Below are 17,046 nucleotides of genomic sequence, written 5' to 3'. Positions count from 1 at the left end.
ATAGTAGAAAAGCAATGATAATCAAGATGAGGAGGTGGATGCCTTACCCGAGAAGAACGAGTGGGAGGAGGAGCTATGACGGTAGGAGCGGGATCGCCGTCCGGACTGGAATCATCGGGAGATGGGGAAGGCGAAAGGGCAGGAGCCTCGAGGGGTGGACTTGGGGTAGACCCTGTAGTATCATCACTAGGAAAGAGATCAACATTTGGGTTAGTAAAAAATGGTGACGGAGTAGAAGGAATGGACTCAAAAGAGGAAAAACTAGAGAACATGTGATGCTCCCAGAAGACAACATGACGAGATATACGAATACGGCGAGAGATAGGATCCCAACAACGATAACCCTTATGTTCAGAAGCATAACCAAGAAACAACACATGCGAGCCCGAGGTTCAAGCTTATTATGTTCATGAGGCTGAAGAAAGACAAAGCAGACACAACCAAAAACACGGAGGGAACTGTAATCGAGAGAAGTATGATAAAGACGCTCAAAGGGGGTAGTGTTACCAAGAACAGAAGAAGGGAGTCTATTGATAGCATGAACAGCAGTGAGAACAGCTTCACCCCAAGCACGCTCAGGACAGGAAAAGGAAATAAGCATCGCACAGACAGAGTCAAAAATATGACGGTGTTTACACTCAGCTCTGCCATTTTGTTGAGAGGTACCAGGACAAGAAAACTCGGACAAAGTACCCTGTTCAGCGAGAAAATTTAAAAGTTTGGAGTCACGATATTCCATAGCATTATCACATCTGAAAATTTTAATGACCTTTGAAAACTGAGTTCGAACCATAGTAGCAAAGTTAATGTAAATCTGAGGCAACTCACAACGATTAGTCATCAAATAAACCCAAGTAAAACGTGAATAATTATCAATAAAGACGACAAAATATCGAGCTCCTCCCATAGAAGCGGTGGGAGCATGACCCCAAACATCAGAATCAATAAGATCAAAAGGAGAGCATGCAATAGAGGAATTGTTATTAAAGGATAAGACAGGTTTCTTTGCAGTGCGACAAGAAATGCAATCTAAAGACTCATTTTGAACTTGACCTAAAACACTTGTAGATATAAGAGGACGCAATTTTCCTAAGGAGCTATGGGCAAGACAACGGTGCCACAAGTGAAGAGTAGATGGAGAGGAAGTAGCATAGAGATTTGTAGAGGGAACATGAAGGTTCTCGAGCTCAAATAAGCGTCCGACCTTACAGCCAGTCCCGATGATCTTTCCCGTCCGACGATCCTACACACGACAACCAGAAATAGAAAAAATGACATCAAATCCGAGTTCAACAAGCTGACCGACAGAGATAAGATTAAAATTCAATTTTGGAATAAAATAAGCATCAGAGAGATGAATATTGGACTGGAAAATAATCCCGTGATGTGTTGCATGTAAGAGGGAACCATTAGCAGTGTTGACAGAAGGTGCATTTGTAGTGGGAGACAACGACGAAAAAAGATGACGCAGAGGAGACATATGATTGAAACAACTAGAGTCAAAATACCATTTAGAATTACCTGGAGGGGTGGAAAGAGTAGCGGGGGTATTACTAGAAAAAGAGAGAATTTGCTTAAGAAGGGTTTCAATATCTGATGGAGAGACAGAAGGTGTGTTGAGAGATGTGGAAGAGGTGGACTCAGTAGCAGCAGCAGCAATAGAGGCAGGCACATGCGGAGAGTTGTTGGGACGAGGTTGATACTTGTTCTGATCTGAATGTGGTGGTCGAGTAGGACAGGTAGCAATCAAGTGACCCGAGAGCTTACAATAATGGCAGAACAGTTTCGGGCAGTTGGAGCCAATGTGGCCTTTTTGTTTGCACTTACGACATTCAATAGAAGGACAGTCAGAGAAGGAATGTCCAGGCCGGTTACAGTTGCGACAGATTTTACCCTTTCTCTGTCGGTGGCAGCAAAGACATTTTCACTTTTAGAACGAAGCAATCCCAAGCGCATTTCTTCAGACTTGAGACAAGGAAGAGCATCTTCAAGACTAGGCAAGGGATTCTGATGAAGAAGAGAAGCCCTGACCGGCTCATAGTCATCAGTAAGTGCCATCAGAAATTGGATGAGACGTGTCCGGTTCCGATAATCCTCATATGCCTTAGCATCAGTGGGATCTTTAAGAACAGGCTCACAAGAGGTCAACTGATCCCAAATAATCTCCATCTGAGCAAGAAAATAAAAAACTGCTTGGCCACGTTCTTGCTTGAGGCTATGAGGTTCCTTAAGCAGTTGGTACTGATGAGAGAGATCAGAAATAGTGTAACGTTTTGCCAAATGATCCCATACCTCTTTAGCAGTTTCAAAACGCCCAAACTGTAAATGAATGCCAGGAGTAGAAGTATTGCGAAACCAAGTGATAATCTGATGATTTTTACTATCCCAATCTTCCAATTTCTCTGCATAGTTCTTCTCATTCTCAGCATCTTCCTTGGATTTGGAGGCACCATCTTTAGATTTGTCAGTCACATTTGGCTTAACAGGACAGACAATATCACCAGTCACATATCGCCATAATTTTCGCCCTTTAAGAAATCCTCGCATAGCTTCAACCCAATGTGCATAGTTGGAGCCATTAAGGATAACAGGGATAGCCTGAAAGACATTTGATTTTTCCATAGTAATAGAAGAAATAGCAAAGGGAAGAAGAAAACTGCAAATTCGGGGCAGAAAACGAGAAAACGGAGCGCAGAATCGGAAAGAACTCACCAAAAAATCTTAGGGAGGGTCCCACTTGTCCGCCACGTCAGCACCACGTTAGCAGTCACGTCAGCGCCACGTTAGCGAGACAAGGACATGTGGCGGCACCTGAGAGGAGGGAGAGAGATGTAAGGTCCCACATCAGTTGGGGAGGGGAACGAAGCATGCCTTATAAGGGTGTGGATACCTCTCCCTAGCATGACGCGTTTTGACGAGTGAGTGTGGGGGGCTTCGGCTATCATCCCTATCGTCAAAGGCAAAACCGTGAGGCCTTGTGTGCCAAAGCGGACAATATCGTGCTAGCGAGTGGTCTGGGCTGTTACAAGAGACACGCTGGCAGCCAGGTGGAAGCACGGGTCGGGCCGGGCGTGCGCGGGTCGGGCAAGGCTCAGTTGACACGTGGCAGCGCGAGGATCGTCCGATTGGAGTCGAGATCCAACGGCTGCTGAACCTTCTAAAGGAGAAACAATGGAGGCGGGTAGCAGGATTCCGGCGGCGCGTCCGGTGGCCGATGGCGGTGATCTCGGCGGTGTTGGAAAGCTGACGAAGAGAAGAACACGATGATGCCGGGGTGACGAACCAAAGCGTCAGAAACAGATCGAAAAATGAGAGCAAAGAGGCACATGTGGAATCTGGAAGGAAGATCAACTTGGTCGTGGCAGCGTCTTTCGGCGGTGCGTGGAGGCGCGTCTGGTGGCGGATGGCGGCGTTTCTGGTTGCGTTGGAATCACGGCGACAAGACGAACAAGATAGTTATGGGGGTGACGAACCAAAGCATCGAAAAGGGAACAAAAAAAGAGGCCAAAGAACACTGCCGGAAAGGAAAAAACAATGGGGCTATGAACTAATATTCATTGGAAAAAAAAAGACCTAAGCTCTTGATACCATGTTAGAAACAAGAGACTGAGAGAGTAATCTGAAAAGTGTATTATTGAATTGTGATTAGAGGTACAATATATAAGGGATATTTATAGGTGCTAAATGAATCAAAGTAATAAAGACATAGAATCCTACAATTAATGTACAGATATACTATAGACGATACTAATTAATCTAAATTGATTCTAATAATTCTCTAACATGATTCTCTAACAGATATTATAGCTACATAAATCATCACAAAGAATAATTTGTTCAATTAAAAAATATTATTTTATTAATTCAAAAGATAACATTAGAATATTCAAAACAAAATAGACCTTATTAATAATAGTTGCAGTAATTCATAAGTACTATGAAAAATTATATAACTAAACAAAAATACTATTTATCCTTTAAAATTCAATCTTTTTAATAATTTATTATTATTTAATTAATTTAAATATTTATTTTTATATATCAGTTGTTTAAAATATAAAAAAAATTTATTTTTTTTTTCTCTTCAAAAATTTATAAAAAATAATATTTAAAAAATACCTAATTGCATTGCAAACTAAATAGATAGTAAATACATGTTAAACATCTTACAACATGTATTTCCGTCCGTTGTAGAATCGACATGACACGCATTTTGCTTTTAAAGTTTGAACTTTGAAGTTAGGGTTCCCTCTTACACACACACTCTTTCACTAACAAAAAAAATATTCGACCGTTGCAAATCCCGTTTTCAAATTCGCTGCCGCAAACCTCCTCTTCCTCCTTCTTCTTCTTCAACTTCAATTTGTATGCCATGCCCGAGACAAGGTCAAAGAAGAAATCTTCAAAGGCCGCTACACCACTTCCTCTTCCTCCTCCTCCTTCTGCATCGGAGCGGCGAAACTGGGGCAACGTCTTCAACTTGATGGTTAAGATGGTGCGCAACCAGCAGAATCAGCTTCAGTCGATCTCAACGCAGAACAAGTTCCTCCAAGACCGTTGGCGAATCCAGAACGAAGCCTGGCAATCCGACAACCGCATTCACAGCGATCACATCTCGCAGGTATTCTTAACCAAAAGTTTCACCTTTTGGGTTTCCGACTCTTAAAGCAATTGCAAAATTTCTTTTTTATTTCTCCATACTAAAAGATCAATTTTTGGGTAGATGAAGGGAGTTTTGAAATTTGAGGAGAAGAAACGGTTATTGGAGGCGGCCCGAGAGGATTTGATGCTGGGTTACAAGAATAGGGAGGCTTCTGTTTACAAATGGATTTTGGGTACGTTCCTCTTTCCCTCTTTTGTGATTTGGTTGATTAAATTCTTATGATAACTTTTCCCTTTCTATTTGTGGGAAATTAGAAGAAAGTTGCGTTTTTCTTTTCTTTGAACGATAAAGGTTCTTCTTTTTTCCCTATTCCTGTTCTTGGTCTCAGATCCTGAATTTGATTTTTTTTTCCCCTTCAATTTTGAGCTCAAGCAACTTAAAAAATTGGGTTCTTATTGTTTTTAATTCTTTAAGTTGATTGTAGAACTTGCTACATTGAGTTGTTTGGGGGGCGGAAAAAGAGGCCCGGGGGGGGGGGGGACACTGCAGATTAGTTTTGACTTTTGACCATGCCATTGAACCCAGTTGGGATTATTTGCTATTTTTGTGTACGGAAGCATAGTTAAAGTGTTAAACTTATAATAATTATCTAATGTAATTTTGTGATCCATTGACATTTAGGCGATAGATTTCCAATGCTTCCTGGGGAGGGGTCCTGGAATTTAATTGTGTTGCACCGAATTTACATCATGAATGTGAAGGTTGTTTTAGATTAGATGGTGAAATATTTGATTGCCCATTGCTTTCTACAGAGTGAGGTTTTCTGTTAAGCTGCTTTTAGTTTTCAAATAGTCTTGTCTGTTTTTGTTTTTTTCGTTGTTTTTTGACACCCATTTTTTTTTATTGGTTTTTGTAATACAGGGTTTTGTACTAATTGTCAATTTGAAATCACTGTAACCACATTTGTTGACTTGGCATTGTTTAACTGCAGAGCATATGGAGGATGATTTGGCCGATTTTAAAGCTTTGTTTGAAAACCATTCTTGCAAATCCGCTAAAGGAGAAGTATGTTCACTGTCAGCATTGCATACGTTTTTGAGTTTTCCAATATTTTTAGGCATTTCATTATGCTGAATAGTTTCTATTATAACAGGATCAAGGAACAGTATTGAAGGATGCTGACAAGAGGAAGAAAAGAAACACTGATAGTGAGAAAGAGAACAAGTCACCTGGGACGAATTCCGTAGAAGAGATGAGTTCTTTGAAAATCAAAGATGAATTGAGAATATTAAAAGAAGAACGTGAGAAGCTTGTTTCAGAAAAGAAATTTGTGTGGAATCAATACAATATCATGGAAAAAGAATATTGCAATAAATTAAGTGCTAAACAAGCTGAAGTAGAGAAAGCAAATGAGAAGGTAAGAGCACTTGTGGAACAACTGGAGTCAGAAAATAACAAAAAGGATAGTACTATTTCACAGTTAGTTAGTAAAGTGGCTAGTATGGAGGCTGAGACAGAAAGATTAAACCAAGAAATATCACGATTGTCTTCGGAGATGGAATCTGTTAGAAAGTCCAGGAAAGACCAAGTTACACCTGTTTTAAACCGATGCACGGAAGGGACTAAAACTTGTAACTCAGGAACCAGCAAGAGTGGCAGGCACAGAAATGTCTCTGTGAAAAAAGAAGTATCTACTCCTGATGCCCCTCCTCCTTCAAAATTATCTGGAAAGGTATAGCCTGTTCTAATGTTTCACTAATTTTGGTCTGCTCATATCTAATTTCATTTTTAATAACTAGTAATGATTGTGCTGCTTATTGTTATTCTCATTGTTTTCCCTCTCCTTGAATTTTTTATGTTCCAGGGAAATACTAGCCTGAAGAGGAAAGAAAGTCCAGTTATTCTCACCTCTGTGACTCCGAAACTGTTCTCTTCCAGCTTCAAGGTACCAAAATTGAAGTCCTCTGCAAAAGTATGACAGATGAGATATTTTAATTAAATTATTACCCCATTAGGAACAGTAGACTATGTAGCAACTTTTATGTAAATGTATGTGTAAGCTGTTAGTTCATAGTGCTTCTAATGAACATATTTGGAGTTAGTTTGTGTAATGTAAAGGTTCAACATCATGTATCATCTGCTTGGTTTGTAATCTAAGGGGTTCCACTTTTTGGGTTAATCTTGTATTCACTTAGCTTGTGATGTGAGGAATTCATTATTTACATAATTCATGTATCTCTTTAGTTTGACAGAAGTTCTTCTGGTGAAATGTTAGATTTGTTAATCTTAAAATCATCTGTTTACTGTTTTGCATTTGGTTTGCTTACTTGCACCTTACATAAGGTCTTTGGATGAGAAAATAAAGTTTGAACTCTAATTTGAATCCTAAGATTTGTTTTTCTTTTTTTTTTCAAATGTTTGTAGAAAATGTAAGCAAAAAAGTAACCAGAAGAAATAATATATTAGTGGCTCAAGGAGTATGGACTTGTTCATGTGGATCAAGGAAGATTTGGTGGCTTCTTTAGTTGATGGAGGTGTTCTGGTTATTGACATCAAGAAAGAAAGGAACAATTACACATTTTCAGAAGCATGATGAGAGCCATTAAATGAGGATCATTCATTATATGAATGTCCCTTAACTGACTTCAAAAACATTTGTTTAGATATGCTTGTCAGATGTCAATATTTATGCTCATTGAAAAATAAAGGAAAGGACAAATCTTATTGGTACATGACTTCCAGTTGTTTAATTTGTGCACAAATTGCGGAGATAATTATAATCATACACACATATATCAGTGCTAAACAACAAATTGTTGAGAAGATCTGCAAATATATAAAGTTTAACTCAGTGTAGATATAATAGAAATATTCATATACTGTTTTGCTAAGATCTATATTATTAAATTATTGTACTGCATAATGCACTAATTTTTTCACGGGCTATAGCATGGTCCTAAAGACTTCTTGCAAAGTTAGTCTTCAGCATAGTCACATATAATTTGATATATAAATCACTACAGATATGCCATACTGGATTTTTATTTTATTTTTTTATGCGAGATATCACAATGGAATTTGATTAATGGTGTGCTGTTATAACTAAGAGAAACATTACTAAGTGCAATCATTCTCTGCAAGAAATCAATTCCAAAAATGCAACGTTACTCTTTAGAGATGCTTTAGACCAACATGTAATTTGTCCCTACTCTCCAGCCAACTAAGCAAAGCAAGGTGCTTGGAAGACCAAGTCAAACAAAGAAGCAATCTTTTTTAACAAATGAAGGCCTGCCATGTCACAAGATAATAGTGTAGTGCTTTCCAAAATTTTTTATTAGAAAATTAAAATGCTTACTATTTTCACTGATCTAACATCGATTAACAGAGAGATAGGTGTATATGAAGTTGAAGGTGACAAAAGAGTGAGTACTAATAATAACAGATTTGAGGAAAATAAGGTTGTGATGTTGTTCCAAGGAAGAAGCATGTCTTAGTGGAGAGTGGGGCCACAATCCACATTGATGCTTTTTCACGCCAAGCAAAACTCTCGGGAACAAGAATCCTCCAACGGCTCTTCTCTCTGTCATGGATCCAATTATGTGACCGTTGCTGCCCCTAACAACCCTTCTTTACTTCCAATATTTATATATATAACTCTCACACTTCACCATAACACAACTCAACACAACACTTCTACTCTCTGCTTATCACTTAGGTTTGTTATCTTTCCTTGGTTTTTTACATCTTTTATCACTTCTAGAATCTTGGGTTTGTCTCAAGTTTTTCTCTTTTGTTTTTCAGTGTGTAGCCATGACTGCTGAGGTTACTGCTCAAGAAGAGACCCAACAAAGAGCTTCTGAGGTTCCTGCTGAAGAGCCACAGAAGAATGTTGCTGCTGCAAAAGAAGAAGAAGAAGAGAAGGTTCTTGAAGTGGAAGAATCCAAGGCAGAAACAATGGGGAAGAGCTCATCCTACAGGGAAGAGAGCAACTTCCTCTCTGATCTCAAAGAGTTTGAGAGAAAAGCCTTGAATGAGCTCAAGGCTAAGCTTGAGGAAGCTATCTTGGGACACAACCTCTTTGATGAAAAGACAGAAGAGTCAAAGAAGATGAATGAAGCTACTGAAGAGGATAATAAGAAGGAAGAAGAAGTTAAAAAGCAAGGTGCTGATGAGGAAGGTGAGGAACCATTGAAGGAACAAGAGGAGAAGAAAAGTGAAGAAGAGGAGAAAAGTGTTGAAGTGGAGAAGGATGTGTCTCTTTGGGGGGTACCCGTTTTGCCAAGCAAAGGAGAGGAAGGGACTGATGTAGTTCTTCTCAAGTTCCTGAGGGCTAGGGAGTTCAAGGTCAGTGATGCATTTGAGATGCTGAAGAAGACCCTGAAATGGAGGAAAGAATCCAGCATTGATTCTGTTGTGGATGAGGATTTTGGACCTGGGTTGGGTTCTGCAGCATGCATGAGTGGTGTTGATCGTGAAGGGCACCCAGTGTGCTACAACATCTATGGTGTGTTTGATAATGAGGAGCTTTACCAGAAGAGCTTTGGATCGGAGGAGAAGCGCATCGAGTTCTTGAGGTGGAGGTGCCAGATGATGGAGAAGGGTATTCAGAAGCTCAATTTCAAGCCAGGTGGTGTCACTTCCTTGCTTCAAGTCAATGACCTTAAGAACTCCCCTGGACCCTCCAAGAAAGAGCTCAGAATTGCAGTAAAGCAAGTTGTTTCACTTTTGCAGGATAATTACCCTGAATTGGTGGCCAAACATGTAAGTTTCTTACATCAATATTCAGTTACATGGACACATTGTTGTGTTAGGTAATTGATTAATGTGCAATTATGTTGAATTGCAGATTTTCATCAATGTTCCTTTTTGGTACTATGCTGTAAGTGCACTTTTATCTCCTTTCTTGACCCAAAGAACAAAGAGAAAATTTGTGGTTGCTCGCCCTGCTAAGGTCACTGAAACACTTATCAAGTATGTTACTTCATCCATTGACACCTTTTTATATTGTTAATTTTGAATAATCTTAATTCATTACTTACTTTTTATGTCAAATAGATACATTCCAATTGAGGAGATCCCAGTTCAATATGGTGGTTTCAAGAGGGAAGATGACACAGAGTTCTGTTCAGAAGATGGTGCTGTTTCAGAACTCACTCTCAAGGCTGCATCAACTGCAACTATTGAGATTCCTACATTGGAGGTACCTATTGCATGCAATTGTATCTAAATACAATGATTTTTCAATGTACTAATTTGACTGAATTGATATATAATGTGTTTTGTGAATGAACAGGTTGGGAACACATTGTGTTGGGATGTGACAGTGCTGGGTTGGGAAGTGAGTTACAAGGAAGAATTTGTTCCTTCAGATGAGGGTTCATACACAATCATTGTTCAGAAAGGGAAGAAAATGGGTTCACAAGAAGGGCCTGTTAGGAACACTTTTAGGAACAATGAAGCAGGGAAAGTTGTGCTCACCATAGACAACACATCAAACAAGAAGAAGAGGGTTTGGTACCGATACAAGACTATCAACAACACTTTTTGAGGATTCATACATTCACTTCAGATGTTCCTAAGTTCCTTTTTTATGTGTGTGTGTGGACAGAAACAACAGGGCTTTATTCTTTTATCATTATTCATTAGTGTTGGCTAATAAGAGAATCAGAATCATTATTCATTCTTTTTTAGAGTCAAATTTTACAGTGTAAATTAATTTTTTGCTAACTAGAATAGATTGAGGAAGACTCCACCTAACACTTGTTTTCTTTTTTATCTAAAGAAAAAATAAGTCAACATACATAAATAAACTAAAAAAAAAAAAAACAGCCAATACCACTAAATAAAGCTGTAAACTCCGTTGTTATCTCCCACATTATGATCAACAACCAATAGAGTGAATTGTTACACCACTCTTCACCTGAAAAGAAATCAATTAACCACTTGTTATGGAGTTTCTTGACTCAACCAACAACACCAAACACTTAGACATAGTTTCTTGACTGAAATAGTCAAATGGTCTCAAGAATAGTAATTGTCCGAAAATCATGCTTCAATCATTCCTTCCATTCCAAGTTGCTGCTGAGTGCTGATCTTTGGAGATGTTGTCATAATAATAATGCAAAGAGGACTTTTCGCTACATTTATAATTAAGCTAGGTTCATATGACTTTTACATTCAAGAACAAATAAGTTTTTGACTATTTTTCGTAAAATAGTCAAATACCTATAAATATTTGATTCTATGAAAAAGATGATAAAGGATCTTATAAATTTTTAGAGAGTAAAATGTTTCCAAAAAAAAAAAGGCTCTTTCAAAATTTAAAAGTTTTTACTCAGTTCATCCAAGAAATTAAGAAAAGGTACTACTTATTTATAGGTGTCAAACAAATAAAAAAGAAATCACGAATATAACTATCTAATTTATATTCAAATATAAGTTTTAATCTAACTAATACTTAAATATTATTCCAATATCTTCCTTTAAACTTAAATCAGAACTAATGAAACTATCTTAAGTTTAGACTTTAAAGTGTGAATATTCAAGAGTCAAGACGTTTGTAAAATTGCAAAAACTTGACGAGCAAACAAAACTCAGAATTTGTAGGTGCGAAAAAACTCTGGAGCAGGCGAAACTGTTGAAAACTTGAAATGCATGAATGACCATAACTCAAAGTGCAGACAAAGCAGCGGGATCTCGAGGTGATTATTGAAGTGGGATCTCGGGGTAGAGACGGAACTAGTGGAACTCGGATTGCAGATAGAACTCGCAATATATTTGTCAAAACTCGTGTGCAAATAAAACATAACTGTTGGGTTTTTTCTCTCCTTTGTGAGGTCCAACCCAATATTTTGAGGATGTTTTTTTGTACTTATTGTGCTACAATTCTAATCAGATTTTTGGGGTTAATTTGAGAGAAAGAGAGTAATCACCAGATCGGCTTGAAATTTAAACTGTGTGTTTCTCTCATCTTGTTCTTCATTCTAGATGGTGGAGATGTTGATTGGAAGTCTGCAGTGAGAGAAATTAGGTTTCCCGTTTTTACACAAAGCAGCAATCTTTGAACGGCAGTTTCTCATTTTTTCACCGTTGGATCAACGTGAAATTTGGACTGTAGATTCTTAACATCTTGTTCTTCATTTTTAACGGTAAAGATTTTAATTAGAAGTCTGTAGAGGAAAAAAATTAGCTTCGACAGCTGCTCTATTTTTTGGGTATATTTCATCTTCTTGCTTCTCATTTGTAAGCTTTGGTGATTTGATGTTTTGCCTGATTATATGCACGTTTTTGTGCTTTTGTACCTCATTTGATTATAGGGGAGCTATTTCATTGGTCTGGACGACCCGTGATTTTTACCTCTCACATTGATGGGGTTTTCACGTTAAAATCTCGGTGTGTTCTTGTTATTGCTTTACTTGCTATATTTGCTTGTTATAGTTGCTGCCATATTGTGTTGTGAGTACTTCCATATTATTATTATATTGGATATTTGTGTTGTTTCCACTGCTAGGCTCTTTTATACGGGCATCAGAACTTGTTGGTATTTTTTTGGGCTTATGATCCTGTGAACAATGAAAGCTAATACTAATACTAGTAGGATAATCACACTTAATGGTCCTAATTATGATTTGTGGAAGTCAAAGATAGAAGATTTGCTTTATGTCAAAAATTTTCATCAACTAGTTTTTGGTACAGAGAAGCGTAATGATAAATCTGATGATGATTGGACTTTGTTGCATAGATAAGTCTGTGGATATATTAGGCAGTGGGTTGACGATAATGTGTTGAACCATATTATTGGAGAGACACATGCTCGGACCCTTTGGATTAAGCTTGAACAGTTGTATGCTCGGAAAACTGGGAATAACAAGATGTTTTTGATCAAGCAGTTGTTGGCTTTGAAATATACAAATGGGACATCAATGACAGATCACTTGAATAACTTCCAAGAAATTATGAATCAGTTATCTTCCATGGGTATCAAGTTTGATGAAGAGGTTCAAGGATTGTTACTTATTGGCTCCTTACCAGACTCGTGGAAAATTCTCAGAATGTCATTGTCCAATTCTGCTCCTGATGGTGTAATCTCTATGGATCTTGCCAAGAGCAGTGTTTTGAATGAAGAGATGAGAAGAAAGTCACAAGGTACATCGGCTACACATTCAGATGTTCTTGTTTCTGAGTCTAGGGGGAGAAACAAAAGTCGAGGTCCTAAAAGTAGAGATCAAAGCAGAAGCAAGTCTTGAGAAAAATATAAAAATATTGAGTGTCATCATTGTGGTCAAAAGGGACATGTGAAGAAATTTTGTTGGCAGCTAAAGAAGGAGAAAGCCAAGGCAAGTAAAGACAAGAGCACAAATAAAGATGATGGTAGCAAGGAAGACAAGGTTAATATAACTCATGATGATTTTCTTGTTGTTGAGGAATTTGAATCTGTTAATCTTGTTGATAATAACACTAGTTGGGTGATTGATAGTGGTGCTTCTATCTATGTTACATCTAGGAGAGATTTGTTTACATCTTATACTCCTGGTGATTTTGGTAATGTGAAAATGGCTCATCAAGGTGTTGCAAAATGTGCCAGTGTTGGACAAGTTTGCTTAGAAATCTCTAACGGTACCAAGTTGACTTTGAAGCGTGTGAAGCATGTTCCAGATATTCGGTTGAATTTACTTTCTGTTGGTAAGTTGTGTGATGAAGATTTGGATAGCTCATTTTTTTGTGATAGTTGGAAGCTCACCAAGGGTTCCATGGTAGTTGCTAGAGGTACTCGACACTCTACTCTTTATTTAACTCAAGTAAAGATTGTGAAAGATGTTGTTAATGCTGCTGAGTTTGTTGATGAAACTGATTTATGGCATAAGAGATTATGTCATATGAGTGAGAAGGGCATGAATATGTTATCCAAGAGGAATCTTTTATCTGGTTGTAAGGTTGCTTTACAAAAGTGCAACCATTGCTTTGCTGGAAAACAAAACATGGTTTCTTTTAAGAGTCATCCACCTTCAAGAAAGCCGGAGATACTTGACTTGATGCATTCTGATGTATGTGGGTCGATGAAGACAAGAACACTTGAAGGGTCTATCTATTTTGTAACCTTTATTGATGGCCATTCTAGGAAATTATGGGTTTACACTTTGAAGACCAAAGATCAAATTTTGAATGTATTCAAACAATTTCAAGCTTCTGTTGAAAGAGAAACTGGAAAGAAGTTGAAATGCATTCGTACTGACAATGGTGGTGAGTACTCAGGTCCATTTGATGCTTATTGTAAAAAGCATGATATAAGACATCAGAAGACTCCTCCGAAAACTCCTCAGTTGAATGGCTTGGCTGAAAGGATGAATAGAACATTGGTTGAAAGAATTAGGTGGTTATTGTCACAATCTAGATTGGCAAAATCCTTTTGGGGTGAAGCTTTGATCACTGTTGTTCATGTCTTGAATCGGACACCATGTGTTCCCTTGCAATTTAAAGTTCCAAAGAAGGTATGGTCAGTTAAAGATGTTTCTTATGATCATTTAAGAGTCTTTGGATGTAAAGCTTTTGTTCATATTCCCAAAGATGAGAGATCTAAGCTGTGTAAAGACTAGACAGTGTATTTTTATTGGCTATGGCATAGATGAGTTTGGTTACAGATTTTATGACCCAGTTAGCAAGAAGGTGATTCGGAGTAGAGATGTTATTTTTATTGAAGACCAAACATTGAAGGATGTTGATAATGCAGAGAAACCAATGGTTCAGCCTAGTGATGATTTTTCTGACTTGGATATTACTCCCTCTATACCTATGGTAGAAGATGGTAGAGTTGAAGCTCAAAATAATGAGCATGATACAAGTGCAGATGAAGATGGAACAATTGATTTGATACTTGATGAAGTTGGTGATGATGATCAAGATGAAGAACCAGCTTTGGAAATTCCTGCAAATACACTCAGAAGGTCTACAAGAGAGAGGAAGCCTTCGTCAAAGTATTCTCCACATGAGTTTATTTTGTTGACTGATGAGGGAGAACCTGAATGCTTTGGAGAGGCTGTTGAAGATGAAAGCAAAGCTTAATGGCTTGAAGCTATGCAAGAAGAAATGAAGTCCTTGTTTGAGAATGATACCTATGAGTTGGTGATGCTACCGAAGGGTATGCGAGTTTTGAAGAACAAATGAGTATTCAGAATCAAGAATGAAGAACACAATTCTAAGCCTCGGTATAAGGCTAGATTGGTTGTTAGAGGTTTTAGCCAGAGAAAAGGTGTTGATTATGAGGAGATATTTTCTCCTGTTGTGAGGATGTCATCTATTCGTGCTGTGCTTGGATTAGCAGCGTCTCTTGATTTGGAGATTGAGCAAATGGATGTGAAGACAGCTTTTCTTCATGGTGATTTAGATAAGGAGATCTACATAGAGCAACCAGAGGGCTTTGTTGTTAAAGGAAAGGAAGATTTTGTGTGCAAGCTTAAGAAGAATCTTTATGGGTTAAAGCAAGCTCCAAGACAGTGGTACAAGAAGTTTGAATCTGTTATGGGGAAGCATGGTTACGTAAGACAACTTTAGATCATTGTGTATTTGTGCAAAAATTTTCTGATGGTGATTTTATCATTCTTTTACTTTATGTGGATGATATTTTGATTGTGGCAAGAATGCTTTGAGGATTAATGAGTTGAAAAAAATAGTTGAGCAAGTTCTTTGCTATAAAGGACTTGGGTCCTGCCAAACAGATTTTGGGCATGACTATTACTCATTATAGAGATTCCAAGAAGCTTTATTTGTCACAGGAGAAGTACATAAAGAAGATGCTTCAAAAGTTTGGCATGAATGATGCCAAATGTGCTGCTAGTTCTTTTGCTCCTCATTTTAAGTTGAGCACCAAGCAGTGTCCAACCACTGATGAGGAGAAACAATCAATGGATGAAATTCCTTATGCCTCAGCTGTTGGAAGCTTGATGTATGCTATGGTGTGTACTAGACCAGACATTGCTCATGCGGTTGGTACTGAGTCGTTTTCTCTCTAATCCAGGGAAAGAACATTGGAATGCTGTTAAATGGATTATGAGATATCTCAAAGGTACAACTAACTTGAGTTTGAGTTTTGGTGGTGAGAAACCTTTGCTAGTTGGCTTTACTGATGCAGACATGGCAGGAGATATTGATTCTCGAAAGTCTACTTCAGGTTATTTGGTCAAGTTTGCAAGGGGAGCTATTTCATGGCAGTCAAGGTTAGAGAAGTGTGTTGCACTTTCTACCACAGAGGCAGAGTTTATTGCAGCAACTGAAGTATGTAAACTGTTGTTGTGGATGAAAAAGTTTCTTGTAGCACTTGGTTTTAAGCAAGACCGTTATGTGTTGTTGTGTGATAGTCAAAGTGCTATTCATCTTGCAAAGAATTCTACTTTTCATGCAAGATCTAAACATATTAATGTTAGGTATCACTTGATACGGGATGTGTTAGATTCCAAGTTGTTGGAACTTGAGAAAATTCACACTGATGACAATGGGGCTGATATGATGACAAAAGCATTGTCAAGAGATAAGCTTGAAACATGTTGTTTGATCGCCAGAATGGCGAGGGCCTCCACCTAGTCGAGAAGAGGGAGATTTGTTGGGTTTTTTCTCTCCTTTGTGAGGTACAAGCCCAATATTTTGAGGGTGTTTCTTTGCACCCATTGTGCCACAACCATAATCAGATTTTTGGGGTCAATTTGAGAGAAAGAGAGTAGCCACCAAAGAGAGAAAGAAGAGGGAAAACAGAATTTTCGTTTTTATCCAAAGCAGTAAACTTCAAATGGCAGTTTCTCATTAGTTCACTATTGGATCGGATTAAAATTTAAACTGCATATTTCTCTTATCTTGTTCTTCATTCTGGATGGTGGAGATGTTGATTGAAAGTCTGCAGTGAGAGAAATTGGCTTCGCAAGAGAGAAATTAGGTTTCCCATTTTTACACAGAGTAACAATCTTTGAACGAAAGTTTCTAATTTTTTCACCGTTGGATTGATGTGAAATTTAAACTGTAGATTCTTAACATCTTTTTCTTCATTCTGAATGGTGAAGATTTTAATTAAAGATCTGCAGAGAAAGAAATTGGCTTCGATAGCTGCTCTATTTTTTGGGTATATTTCATCTTCTTACTTCTCATTTGTAAGTTTTGGTGATTTGATGTTTTGGCTGGTTATATGCACATTTTTATGCTTTGTTTGAGACTCTCTTGTACCTCATTTGATTATAGGGGAGCTATTTCATTGGTCTGGACGACCCGTGGTTTTTACCTCTCACATTGAGGGGGTTTTCTACGTTAAAATCTCGGTGTGTTCTTATTATTGCTTTACTTGCTATATTTGCTTGTTATAGTTGCTGCCATATTGTGTTGTGAGTGCTTCCATATTATTCTTGTATTGGATATTTGTGTTATTTCCACTGCTAGGCTCTTTCAATAACTATGACAACTTTGAA

General features: G+C 37.9%; 2 protein-coding genes across 3 annotated transcripts; both read left to right on the top strand.

Annotated features, from left to right (window-relative positions):
* The first annotated feature begins 4,173 nt into the window (after positions 1–4,173).
* LOC107636090 (cytomatrix protein-like protein) lies at positions 4,174–7,331 on the top strand. Of its 2 annotated transcripts, XM_088485139.1 has the most exons (6): positions 4,178–4,621; positions 4,724–4,835; positions 5,595–5,668; positions 5,757–6,335; positions 6,468–6,548; positions 7,028–7,331. In XM_088485139.1, the coding sequence occupies exons 1-6, from the start codon at positions 4,373–4,375 to the stop codon at positions 7,034–7,036; spliced, it is 1,104 nt and encodes a 367-aa protein (XP_088341265.1). In that variant the 5' UTR covers positions 4,178–4,372; the 3' UTR covers positions 7,037–7,331. The 2 variants fall into 2 exon arrangements, with proteins under 2 accessions (XP_088341264.1, XP_088341265.1); XM_088485138.1 differs by lacking the exon at positions 7,028–7,331 and having other exon boundaries at positions 4,174–4,621; positions 6,468–6,854.
* A 733-nt stretch (positions 7,332–8,064) lies between these two features.
* LOC107638949 (Sec14p-like phosphatidylinositol transfer family protein) lies at positions 8,065–10,286 on the top strand. The gene is made up of 5 exons (XM_088483113.1): positions 8,065–8,318; positions 8,405–9,364; positions 9,450–9,574; positions 9,659–9,803; positions 9,897–10,286. The coding sequence occupies exons 2-5, from the start codon at positions 8,414–8,416 to the stop codon at positions 10,149–10,151; spliced, it is 1,476 nt and encodes a 491-aa protein (XP_088339239.1). The 5' UTR covers positions 8,065–8,318; positions 8,405–8,413; the 3' UTR covers positions 10,152–10,286.
* Positions 10,287–17,046: the final 6,760 nt, after the last annotated feature.

This window comes from Arachis ipaensis, chromosome B4 (assembly GCF_059453495.1).
Source record: "Arachis ipaensis isolate K30076 ecotype BB chromosome B4, ASM5945349v1, whole genome shotgun sequence".
In the NCBI taxonomy this organism is placed as follows: domain Eukaryota; kingdom Viridiplantae; phylum Streptophyta; class Magnoliopsida; order Fabales; family Fabaceae; genus Arachis; species Arachis ipaensis.
The sequence above is the reverse complement of the archived record's forward strand: the minus strand, read 5'-3'. Positions and strand labels throughout refer to the sequence as shown.

Coding starts and splice junctions, on each gene's coding strand:
- LOC107636090 (XM_088485138.1), top strand. CDS start 4,373: ATGCCCGAGACAAGGTCAAAGAAGAAATCTTCAAAGGCCGCTACACCA. Junction 4,836..5,594: donor TGTTTACAAATGGATTTTGG/GTACGTTCCTCT, acceptor GTTTAACTGCAG/AGCATATGGAGGATGATTTG. Junction 5,669..5,756: donor GCAAATCCGCTAAAGGAGAA/GTATGTTCACTG, acceptor CTATTATAACAG/GATCAAGGAACAGTATTGAA.
- LOC107638949 (XM_088483113.1), top strand. CDS start 8,414: ATGACTGCTGAGGTTACTGCTCAAGAAGAGACCCAACAAAGAGCTTCT. Junction 9,365..9,449: donor CTGAATTGGTGGCCAAACAT/GTAAGTTTCTTA, acceptor GTTGAATTGCAG/ATTTTCATCAATGTTCCTTT. Junction 9,804..9,896: donor TTGAGATTCCTACATTGGAG/GTACCTATTGCA, acceptor GTGAATGAACAG/GTTGGGAACACATTGTGTTG.